The 12,905-nt window shown below is 37.9% G+C and overlaps 1 protein-coding gene across 1 annotated transcript in view; it reads left to right on the forward strand.

Annotated features, from left to right (window-relative positions):
* Positions 1–2,030: 2,030 nt before the first annotated feature.
* The window catches only part of TMC1 (transmembrane channel like 1), a 104,801-nt gene continuing 93,926 nt past the window's right edge, over positions 2,031–12,905 (forward strand). The window contains exons 1-3 of the mRNA XM_042912074.1: positions 2,031–2,083; positions 2,601–2,677; positions 6,424–6,595. Of these exons, the coding sequence (XP_042768008.1) occupies positions 2,031–2,083; positions 2,601–2,677; positions 6,424–6,595 (302 nt within the window). The remainder of the gene's footprint in view (positions 2,084–2,600; positions 2,678–6,423; positions 6,596–12,905) is intronic.

Below are 12,905 nucleotides of genomic sequence, written 5' to 3' on the forward strand. Positions count from 1 at the left end.
TTTGCATGAAATGAAGATCTGGGTTGCCTAGGCATTCATCTGCTCCGAATGCATATTCCTCTCTTAAATAGCATACTTCAGGGAAATTTTCCTTGCTGGCCTTCAACATTTTGACAGGACCCCCCCTCCCCTCCTTCCACTGCCCTCCCATCACTCCCCAGGAGAGAGGTTATTTTTAAAGTACATAATCAATAGGCTTTGGGAAGCAGCCAAAGCCTGAGGGGGGTCATATGATTGGGAATAAGCTACTGGGGATTGCTGAGAGAAGGGATGGCAACAGGCCATGCCAAAAATTGTCTGAGGAGAGAAAGACATTCTGTAGCTCCCATTTAAGTGTTCTGAGTAATTCTTTTGCCCAGGCTTTTTGTCTTGGAGGTGTTTCTTGTCTTGCTTCTTCAGCCTTGGTTGGAGTTGCAGGAGATGCAGACCACCATTGACAGTTGTTTTTCAGACCAAATAATGTCCCATTAAAACCAAGCTCGGTCTGAGGCCCTGGAAGGAGTCTTAAATTTGGTCACGGTGCCGTTGTTTAGTTCTTGATGCTGATGATGCTTTTGCTGTTGGTTCGAGTCCAGAACCCATCAATTATTATCAGAACAACTATACAAACAACTGTTTCATTGTCCCGGACTCAACTGCTAAAGAAACGCTGTTGAGCCAAGAAGGCACCTGATGAGAAGGTGCAGATGATTACACACAGATGATATTACTGTTGGAGAGTCACCTCATGAGGAGGGACAGGGCTATTTCCGCAGTGCTCTCCATTACGTCACTTAGAAACCATAGCTCTTTTTTAGTTCTTTACTTGAAACCACAGGGATGTCTCCTCTGATGGATTCTTAGGTTTTATTTAATAGCCATTTGTTACTATCCTTCCTGTACTTGAGAAGATGATCCGTGACTCCAGCCCTGTTTTTTCCCTTCCCCTGGTTATCAGAGGAGATTGATTCATTGCTCATCTCCTTGGCGTGGGACATTTCATTCTGCTGTTTTTATTTAATATATGATCCTTCCTAAAGATTTGCTTATATTTTTGTCCATTTGGTGTTTTTTCTGTTTCATTTAATCACGGCTAGTGAGTTGATTATTACAAATCAGCGTAATATTTTGTGTGAATTTCGCTTTGGCTATAAGGTTGCAGAACAGGCTGTATATCCATCTTTGCTATTTATCCTTAGCAGTTTTTATATACACACGGAGCTGACTCTGCTCCAAAGCTAAGCTTATATCATTCAAATTCCTTCCTGAGGAATTCTTCCTTGACTGGAGAAGCTTGATGGCAGCATTAATTACAAACAAAAGACCAAGACCGATTGTTAAACGTAAAATATCTTCTTAGAAGTGTCTGCCTTCACTATTGGCGGACTCTCAGTGGTGACATAAAGATCTTTGTTCCGTGAAGATCCAGTTACAGCCCGTAACAGAAGGCATATGTCCACTCTGAACAAAAGCAGACTTATTTTCACATTCCGCGGCTGACATTGAGTGATAACGTTTTTGCATATCCTAAAAATTTTTATGCAGATGCTGTTTAAAGGCAAAATGGGCTTTCACAATAATCTTCTTTGTGAATGGGATTGAAACTCTTGGCAACTGTTCCGTTTTCAGTATGCTTGTCAAGTTCTGAAAAATAACCTTTGACGGTGTGCGAGCAAAAACAAAACGAAGGTTGTTTCCTCTGTTCACAGCAACGTCGTTTTGTCATCTTTGCTTTTTCAGACTGATGCTCATCCAACTTAAATGAAAATATGATACAATTAATATTTTATAAGCAAGTTACGAGGCTACGGCTTTAAAAAAAATAGTCAACTCTAATTTTTACCTGGGCAAGTTGTAGAGCTTTGCATCTGCTGAAATCTGTGATGAATGGACCGTAGATGACAAGTGGAAAAACATCTGCCAATGAATATATTTTCACATGTTATTGGTCAATTAAAATTCTTATGAAAGCTCTATATGTCTTTACAAAAATAGAGCAAAACTGAAAGCAAGGTGCTTTCTGAGTATAAGGTGAGGAATACACAGAAGAGATGTTCTTTGTCTTGGAAAGAACTGGAAAATTACCTGTCCCCACACTGTCAAGGTAAATCATACATTGGAAAATTTAGGCTGTGTCTGTATACAACCTACAGAAATAATTGAAATAGGAAATATCAGCCTTGTGACATTTTTTGAAAGGCTCTTAGACACTGGTAGCTGCTCTGAATGAACTGTTCTCGGTTTTAATAAATTCCTTTGGTTCTAATAACCAAAGTGTTTGTGCATGCGGATATAGCTTTATTAACAAGTCAATTTATCATAGAATGAAATAATCCACCAAACCCCAAGACTACTCACCGCAGGGTAGAATTTATTTTGGTAGCAGTTATTTTCAATGGAGCTGACAGGCTTATAATTGATGTGTTTTGCAAATCTTCGAAGACAATGAAGCAGAGAAGTCTTTGCACAACACTGCATAAGATACGGTAGCAGTATATCTTTAATGAACAATGCTCTTTTTGACAAGCTCATTGAAAAATGCTTTTATTAACTGCACAGAAAACCTTATGATGAAAATAATCATAAAAGCCCATTACTAACGGTTGTACTGTCATTTAAAGAATTGCCGTATTTTTCGTTTCTTCAACAGTACAAATTCAAGTGGAGGAAAAAGAAGATGACACCGAGGAAAGCTCAAGTAAGTGAGAATGGACCCGCATGGGATGTGTTTCCTGGGGAATGGCAGTGAATTCAGAGGACTTGTCGTCTTATCTTGTGGGATCATGCTGCCGCATGTGAGCACAGGCTACCACCCATGTGGGTGATTTTTGATGGTCTCACAAAAGAGATCAAGTCCAGCAAATAGGATCTCCACTCTAGATTCCATTTAATTGGCCCACACACATTTTACCAAATGTGTAAGTTACTCATGATCCAATAGATGATAGTCCGCAAAAATTTGCTTTTTTATCCCCACCCCCCCTTTTTTTTTTAATTTTGGAGACAGAGCACAAAGGAGGGAGGGGGCAGAGGGAGAGAAAGAGAGAGAGAGAGAGAGAGAGAGAGAGAGAGAGAGAGAGAAAATCCCAAGCAGGATCCACACTCATCCTTGAGCCAGACAGGGGGCTTGATCCCACGACCCTGGCTGGGATCATGACTTGAGCTGAAATCAAGAATCAGATGCCCAACTGACTAAGCCAACCAGGTGCTCCCAAAATTTGCTTTTTAAAATTTCTCTACTGTTTTCTCTATTAAGGCATTTGTCCTAAAAGTTCTTCTCTAGGGCTGAGTCTATTATAATAGAACAGATTGGCCATTTTGACTGAATTGATCAGATGGTTCAATTAAAACGAATAAGCACGTTATTTTGTACTGAATTCACGGGTATTTCATCAGAATTGCTCCGTTTTTAACCTGTGTAGGTTCAGCTCAAGAGTTTGGGTTGTGATCCCTTGCAGGCAGACCCCTCATGGACTGGAGCATGAGAAAGACCATTATATAAGCAAAAGCGTTGAATGTACTCAAACTGAAAGAAAGAGCCGTAGCTCAAGAAAAGTTCAGTTAGGGGATACATCAATACAATCAAGTTAATAACCTGAATGCAATATGGCAGCCAGGGCATGTTCACGAGGCCAGGTGTTTTGAGTCAGTCAGTGCATTCTACATGCAAACAGCTCAGTTTCATACAGATCCTGCAAGTCATGGCGTTCGTACTGTAGCGGAGGAAAAAGAATTTTCCCTCTAGCCTTCTGAGTTCTTAGCTGAGACCCCTAGAAGACAGTTGAGCAAGAGAAAAAACATACAGAAATTCATTAGCATGTACGCCTCATGTGTACATGAGAGATGCTCAGGTAATATGTAACATTCTGAGGTGGCTTAGAATTTAGACTCAAATACCATCCTAATAAGGAAAAAAAAAAGATAGAGATATAAGCCTTTCAGGAGAGAATAAATAATTTGAAAGAAAGATGAGTGGGCCTTTAGAAAAAGATGGGAAGTTTGATAGTTTGTGACCAAGTTTGTCTGGGTGTGGTATTGACTTCTAGCACCTTCCTTTGTGGGAAGAGTCAATCTTCCTTAAGGGTGAAATTCTTGGTGAGGGGATTTATGACAATGAGTTCCTTTTGAAGTGTCTGTGTTTGGGCAGATGAGGGGAGTTCAGAAACAAACAAACAAACAAACAAACCACAAAACAAAAAAACCTCTCACTGAATTTGCTGTTTTTCAAGTGTCTACAGCCCAAAACAATCAATATACCAAAGTGGCATAGTTTGGAGTGGCGTATCCTTAACTCCTACAGTCATATTTTGAGGTAGTAGGTAGTATATTCTGCTATGCTTCTGCCCTGAGTGGAGCCCATTTCAAATGGTAAGATTGTAGGCAAATCTACAGTTAGGAGGCAACTGTAAAATATTGATTTTTTTTTCTTAGAATTGAAATATTTGGAAACAAGTTAAGGCACCAGAGGCAGTCTTTCTGTTCTGACATGGTACAAGAGAAATCCAATAAAACACTTTTTGTCCATGGTAAAACTGCGAGTTTAATATGGTAGTCTTAATACAAAACATACTATCATGCAGAGTACTAAGTGGCTGCTTGGCTTCTTGAGTTATTTGTGGGAAAATTGTTTCTCAATCCCTATCAAGGTCTTGTCCTTTCTATAATTAGTGACTAATGTGACTAATAAAGACCGGGCAGATTTTCAGAATGTCAGAACGGGATTCAAGTAACATACAACATCTGCCGCATATTTAACAAATGGAAAACCATTCTTGGTTTTGATGACAGTGTATAGTTCTCAAAGCTTAGTTTGAACAGTTAACCTCCTGTTTTTCTCTGCTAGCCAAACTTTAGTAATAAAGGTAATATTTAGGCGTCATATTTGAAATATCAATAAAAAAAGTTTTGGCAAGTAATGTTAAAAGATAATTGGCATAATGAACGTATTTAATTAACGAATCAGAACCCTAGTGAGCTGTTATGATCAGTTCAAAGGAAAATTTAAAGAACAGATACATTTATAGGTCAGGTTTATTGAAATGATTTGCATATGGAGGCATCACTGTTTTGTGGGAGTTTTTTCTTTTTTTTCTGGTGAGGAAGGATTGTGTCTCCACTGAACATGTTTGTGGACATGTTTATGTACATGTTTATGGACAAGGATTATTTTGCATTGCTATGCAGTGATCTAGAACTTTCAAAAGTACAAAATCGCTCCCATGGAATCAGAATCAAATAACACAAAAGGATACACTGCAGACAATTTATAGTTTTCCATTGAAGACAACTTTTTCTTTATAGTACTTATATTTAAGAGGATGGTGATAAAGGGGCACCTGGATGGCTCAGTCGGTTAAGCGTCCAACTCTGGCTCAGGTCATGATCTCACGATTTGTGAGCTTGAGCCCCACATCGGGCTCTGTGCTGACAGCTCAGAGCCTGGAGCCTGCTTCCGATTCTGTGTCTCCCCCCTCTCTCTGCCCCTCCCATGCTCATGCTCTGTCTCTCTTTGTCTCTCAATAATAAATAAACATTAAAAAAATTTAAAGAGGATGGTGATAACTATGAGTAATATTTGACTTTCTTGATAGTTGAATCTAAATATCAGAAGTTAAGAAGTGACAAAAATGAAAGAGAAGTAAGATTGTGTGTTATAAACTGTGAAGGAAGGAACTGGATTCTTTACTCTTTACCTGGAAGATTCCGGTGAAGCTATGGACATAGGAAGCATTAATTGTTAGTTGATGAATAAAGTAAAATAATAAAATAAAATAAAATAAAATAAAATAAAATAAAATAAAATAATGTCATTTCTCTCAGTTTTACATTAAAATTATAAGTTATCTATTTCTATTCATAAAGATACTATGATCAAGCAACTATTTATGTAAATAAATATATTTAGTATCAATTTCATTTAAGAAAGGGAAAAATATTTAGGAAAAAGAAGAAAAAATTTGGAATCAGGAATAAAGAGAATTTGAGTTAGAAGACATCTCAGGGACCGAATTAGTTTCTTCAAAATTATTCTAGTTTGTTGCATTTCCTTGTTATTCCGGTCCTTTGTTCCAAAACAGAGGTAGCAGTAAGCATATAGTGGTTAATCACTTAACCCTTATGTGTTATATTGGTAACCTCTATACTTGTCTGAGAGGTCATGGTATGACATTTATGACATTAAATGAAGATTGGAATTCTAAGGATTATTACAATTTGGGGATCCACATTCACATATGTGAGTAGATGAACCACAAAAGGAATGAAAATCTAGATGAGTGTATTTGAAAAACAAGTTATGGAATACATAAATGGCACAGTGCATCTTCTTATGGTGCGGAGACTTGCTGAATTATGATCTACGTGTGACAATGGTAAGCATACATTTGGTAGTGGGAGAGAGCGCTTTTTGATATTGTTCACTGAAGCATTCACGGCTATGTTTAGGCGAAGAGGAAGAGGAGGAGGAAGATAAATTACCTCGAAGAGAGAGCTTGAGACCAAAGAGGAAACGAAAAAGAGATGTTATCCATGAGGATGACCCAGAACCTGAACCAGAGGATGAAGAAACAAGGAAGGCCAGAGAGAAGGAGAGAAGGAGGAGGCTGAAGAGGGGGGCGTAAGTTCAGTCTGATCTGTAACTGAAACTGTGGCTCCTTCAAAAGTACTTGACTCTGAAAGAGGACCCCCCCACTCCCCCACCCTTTAGGCTCTCTGTGGCCTTAAAACTGGTAATTAAAAACTACTTTTAGAAAGACAGCCTGGTGGCCCCTACGTGGCTCAGTCCGTCAAGTGACCGACTCTTGGTTTTGGCTCAGGTCATGATCTTGTGGTTTCGTAAGTTCGAACCCCACGTCTGGCTCTGCACTGGCAGCACGGAGACCTCCCTCTCTATCTGCCCCTCTCCCACTCGCACTGCCTCTGTCTCTCTCAAAAATAAATAAACTTAAAAACAATAAACACTGACTTAATCCAATGCTGCCATTTTTTACTCCACTTAGTTAAATGTATTTTACAATTTAAATGAAATTTAAAAACGAATATATGTATTAAGAATGGGCTAAGAGAAATTTCCTAATGAGACATCTAAATTGTCATGGTTATTAATATAGTTCATTAATTAATATTGATATTGCTATTAATTAATATTAATAGTTCATTTAGGTGTTTTGAAGTTATCCCATTAATGACATATATAGTTATCAAAGTTAAGTGGAAAATTCCTAAACAGTGAGCCCAAATCACTTTAGCTTAGGGAGCCGGGGTTGACAAAATATGGCTAATTCCAGCCCAAGAGCTAAGAGTGGTTCTTAGAGTTTTAAAGGGTTGTTGATTAACAAACAAACAAACAAAACCAAAGACGAATATGGGACAGAACTGTATGTAACCCTCAAAGCCTAAAATATTATGCATCTCTTCTTTTACAGAAGAGCATTGGGGCTGTCATTTCCTTTTTAACACAACCCTGCACCTACCATTTCCACCAGGCGAACATTTCACTGAGCACTGACTTTATATAGAATAGTTTGTTAAATGCTAGTTAGGAAAAATCTAATGAAATGATTTTCGAGTCTTTGCCTTCTGGAAATTTGCAGATGGCGGGCTGGTAGGAAAAGTGTGCGTGTGATACACATCTAATAATAGAAAACCTTGACCCCTTGGAAAGGCTTTAAGAGAGCAGCTACTCTGCCCCTCTCAGGTAGTAGGGCCATGGGAACCACTACAAGGTGATACTATTTCCTCCAAAACACTCTTAGGACTTTAGATGAAGAGGAATTTTCTAAGATGTCCTCCCCAAATGATACATTCCAGTGTTCAACAACTAGCTATTACTTTCCTTTTTGTAAATAATTGTAGTTAAATACAATTGTATGGAAATTTTGGCAGGTAAAGAAGCTTAGCATTGACAGCTGATGGTTCCTTTTAAAATGAAAAGACTAACCCCACCTACTTCTTTGCCTCTGGTATTCTTTTTTCTATTTTCTTTTTTATGCTTTTTATCCTTTTTACTTTTGAAAACAAAATATCTCATAGTTTTTTTAATTAAAATTTTTGTAAAGTTTATTTATTTATTTTGAGAGAGAGAGAGAGAGAGAGAGAGAGAGAGAGAGAGAACATTTATAAGCGTGTGAAGGGCAAAGAGAGAGAATCCCAAGCAGGTTCCATGTTGTTAGCGTGTGATCATGACCTGAGCCAAAATCAAGACTTGGTCCCTTAACCAAATGAGCCACCTCATCTCATACATTTAAGCTCTATGTCCTTATTGTCATCACTATTATAATGCAGTAATATTTCCTATTAACAAAGCCTGCGTTTTCTGATAGTGAGATTTCAACAATAGATGCATGCATGATATAGGCTGTGTTCCGGAATTTGCTATTCTTCTCCACTTGTGCCTCAGAGAGGTCCTTTCAAAAAGGTGAATTGGGGGCTGGAGGTTGCACCTGGGTGGCTCAGTCAGTTAAGCGTCCGACTTTGGCTCAGGTCCTGATCTTGTGGTTTGTGAGTTTGAGCCCCGCGTTGGGCTCTGTGCTGACAGTGCAGAGCCTGCTTGGGATTCTCTCTCTCTCCTTCTCTCTCTCTCTCTCTCTGTGCCCCTCCCCTGAACACACACACACACACACACACACACACACACACACACACTGTCTCTCTCTCTCTCTCTCTCTCTCTTTCTCTCTCTCTCTCTCAAAAATAAATAAACGTTAAAAAAGAAAAAAGAAAAAGAAAATTTCTGTGCTCTCTCGGTTTGCTTAAGGCCCACATGTTAACTGCTCAACTCCTAGAAATCGGACCATATAAATCAGTGGGTCTTGGCCCCTACTGCCTGAAGGAAAGTTGTCCCTGTGACAGTGTCTGTCCTTAGCTGGTACCAGTCTCACCCTGATTCTCAGAGGCCCAAGGGTAGCCCTGCCCCTCTTTCTCCTTACTCCTCCAAACAGCCAAACCTGGCTACAGTGAGCTTTGTCTCCAAAGGTTTTTCAAATTATATGATTACTTCCATAATTTGGGCAACTCGTCTAAATAGTATCATAAATTATTTCTGGTGATTGATGGTTCCAATCCCAATATGAAGGTTCATTTTCTGTTGTTCATTTTGAAGACATTAAAAAAAAATTTTCTTTTTAATGTTTATTTATTTTTGACAGAGAGAGAGAGAGAGAGCATGAGCGAGGGAGGGGCAGAGAGAGAGGGAGACACAGAACCCGAAGCAGGCTCCAGGCTCTGAGCTGTCAGCACAGAGTCTGATGCGGGGCTCGAGCTCACAGACTGCAAGATCAGGACCTGAGCCATCTAGGCTCCCCACCAAACATTTGTTTTTTTCCTAAAGAAAATATATTAGCAAATATATTGTGAGAAAGATTTGTAGGCAAATATATTGTGAGAAAGATTTGTAGGCAAATCAGGGCATGTTTATTTAGATTAACTGATTTACGGTCTTTTTAAATTTAAATGTTCAAGTGAAACACCTTAGGGAATTTCCCCTGCACTAACAAAACATTTGAAGCCAACTAAAACCAAGGTTGCAATGCTAACTATCTTTGGAGACAGTGAAAAAATACTGCCTCGTTAGACATTTTGGAGGATTTCTAATAATATGACAGGCTTTTCCTGACCCAGTTTTAAGTGTAAGAAATATGTTCATAGCAGTGAGAAATTCAGCACATTATGCCTTTTTTCCCCCTAACAACTGTTGTTTAAATAAATCAAACTGAAGATAGAAAGCCATTCTTGCACAGATTAGCCCTACAGTTTAGAAGATGAAGCAAACCTCTGCGATATTCTTTTAATATGATTAGCACTTTCTTTGAGTGATTCTTAGGAAAACAGTTCCCTTATATGCTGGTGAAAGTAATATTATAATTACCTGCCTGTTTGAAGATAACTTATTGAAGAACCATTCCTGGTAGCACAACACAATCCGTCTGGAGCAATCAACAATTAACAAAAAAGACTTTAAAAATATACCGGTCTGGGGTTATTTAGTGTAAGAATTTATTCTTAGAACTTTCTATACCATACTAATCTTGGAGGACATTGTTCAATTTTAGTGGACTTTGAGCAGTGGATTTACGATGATAACCCTGTCATCCAGAAAAATTCTGTACATAAACATTTATTTAATTAATATTTATCCAGTTCCACTGCTGTGGAAGCTAATTTGCTAATTTCTTTGGAAGACATGGATATGAATATGCAATTGACTGTATTCTCCCGAAGTTCGTAATAGAGTAAGGGAGGGGTTACTTGGACCCAAATCATTGTGAAGTAAGACAGTATAAATGTGTCAGAGAAGAACAAGGTTGTTTGGAGTTTTGGAGAGGACAAAACTATTTATTATATGGGATAATATATATGGATAATCAGAAAAGGGTTGAAGAGATTTGACATAAGTTTTCAAGGAATCATAGAATTTAAATGCATAAAGAACTGAATTTAAGATAGCAGGAAAGGATAGAATTCGTGTTAGGAAGATTTCCATTAAGTGGTTTCTAAGAATTGGCATGTAAAGAAATAAACTTTAGTTACATCGTAAATCCACATCCTAATAGATCTTTTTTTTTTTAATTCTTTGATGACACTACATTAAGTAAGATACTGTTTCATATATGATTCCTAATGGGAATCCATTAATGTAAAGCTTTAAGGTACTTACATGTAGATACCGTTGACCCTTGAACAACATGGTTTTGAATTGCATGGATTTTTTTTCCTTTTTTTTAAAAAGATTTTAATTCCAGTTTCATTAACATACAGTGTTACATTAGTTTCAGGCACGCAATCTAGTGATTCAACACTCAGTGCTCATCATGATAAGTTTACTCTTAACCCCCATCACCTATTTCACCCATCCCCCAGCCTGGTAACCATCAGTTTGTTCTCTGTAGTTAAGAGTCTGGGTTTTTTTTGCTTTGTTTCTTAAATCCACATATGAATGCAATCCTATGGTATTCGTCTGTCTCTGACTGACATTTCACTGAGCATAACACTCTTTAGATCCATCCGTGTTGTTGTGAATGGCAAGATTTCATTCTTTTTTATGGCTGAGTAATATTCCATTATGTTGCATCTTCCTTATCCATTCATCTATCCATAGACACTTGGGCTGCTTCCATAATTCGGCTATTGTAAACGGTGCTGCGATAAACATGGGGGTGCATATATCTTTTCAAATTGGTATTTTTATATTCCTTGGATAAATACCCAGTAGTGGGATTACTGGGCCGTATGGTAATTCTATTTTTAATTTTTTGAGGAACCTCCATACTGTTTCCCACAGTGGCTGCACTAGTTTGCAATCCTACCAACAGTGCATGACGGTTCTTTTTTCTCCACATCCTCACCAACACTTGTTGTTTCTTGTGCTGTTGATTTTAGCCATTCTGACAGGTGTGAGGTGATATCTCATTGTGGTTGTGATTTGCATTTCCATGATGATAGTGATGTTGAGCATCTTTTCACATGTCTGTTGGCCATCTGTATATATATCTTCTTTGGAGAAACGTCTTTTTCATGTCTTCTGCCCATTTTTAAATTGGATTATTTGTGTTTTTGGTGTTGAGTTGTATAAGTTCTTTGAATATTTTGGATATTCACCCTTTATCAGACTCTGTCATTTGCAAATATCTTCTCCCATTGGGTAGGTTGTCTTTTAGTTTTGTTGATTGTTTCCTTTGCTGTGCAGACACTTTTTATTTTGATGTAGTCTCAATAGTTGATTTCTGCTTTTGTTTCCCTTGCCTCAGAAGACATATAGAAAATGTTGCTACAGCTGATGTCAGAGAAATTACTACCTGTGCTCTCTTTTAGGTTTTTATGCTTTTAGGTCTCATATTCAAGTCCTTAATCCATTTTGAGTTTATTTTTGTGTATGGAATAAGTAAATCATCCATTTTCATTCTTTTGCATGAAGCTGTCTGGTTTTCCCAACATCATTTGTTGAAGAGATTATCTTTTTCCCATTGCACATTCTTGTCTTACATGGATTTTGAATATTTATTAAATTTGGATTTGGTCTATGTCTACATGGAAACAAGTTTTTGAGTAAATATTCAGTAAAACAGTCTCTTTTTTTCGATTGAAGTATAATTGACAGCCAATGTCGCATTAGTTTCAGGTGTTCAACATAGTGATGTGACAACCAAAACAATCAGTTTCACTAAAACATACATTTTCCTCCTGTGACAAATCAACACACATATTGTTATTCTGATTGGCAAATTAAGCAAACAAAAACTGTGAATATAGATGCAGTAAAAATGTCAGAGTTGCAACCGCCATGAAATTTTATATAATAATCAAACAAATAATTAAAACGAAAACAACCTAATGGCAACCAGAGTTGTATTTTAGAGTGTACTCTTACTGGTCTCTTACTATTCTTTTTAAAGTTAAAAAAAATATAATTTAGAGAGAGAGACAGTGCGGGAGAGGGGCAGAGGGAGAGAGAGGGAACCTCCAGCAGACTCTATGCTCAGCACGGAGCCTGACACAGAGCTTGATCCCATGACCCCGGGATCATGACCAGAGCCATCAAGAGTCAGACACTCAACTGACTGACAATCAAGAGTCAGACACTCAACTGACTGAACCACCCGGACACCCCAAATTACTATTCTAAGCAAAACATTTGAATTGGTCAAGAAACCCAACTGTCAACAGGAAGTGTTATTTTAGAAAGTTAATATGAGTTTTTATTTCAGTAATCATGACATGATTAAAAACTGGGTTGGTGGGAAAGAAAGGAGGGTGCACAGTCATTTTGTATGGTGGCCTGTAACGCTATGGCTATGTCCCCCTCTCCTTCAGCTGGAACTTTCAAAAGCAGCTCTGCCATGGTCTTACTGTGTGTAGTCATGATGAGTATAGTCAACAGAAAAGTATGTTTCTCTTTACAATTTTTTTTTAATGTTTGTTTATTTTTGAGA

The sequence above is a fragment of the Panthera leo genome, chromosome D4, assembly GCF_018350215.1.
Source record: "Panthera leo isolate Ple1 chromosome D4, P.leo_Ple1_pat1.1, whole genome shotgun sequence".
Lineage (NCBI taxonomy): Eukaryota > Metazoa > Chordata > Mammalia > Carnivora > Felidae > Panthera > Panthera leo.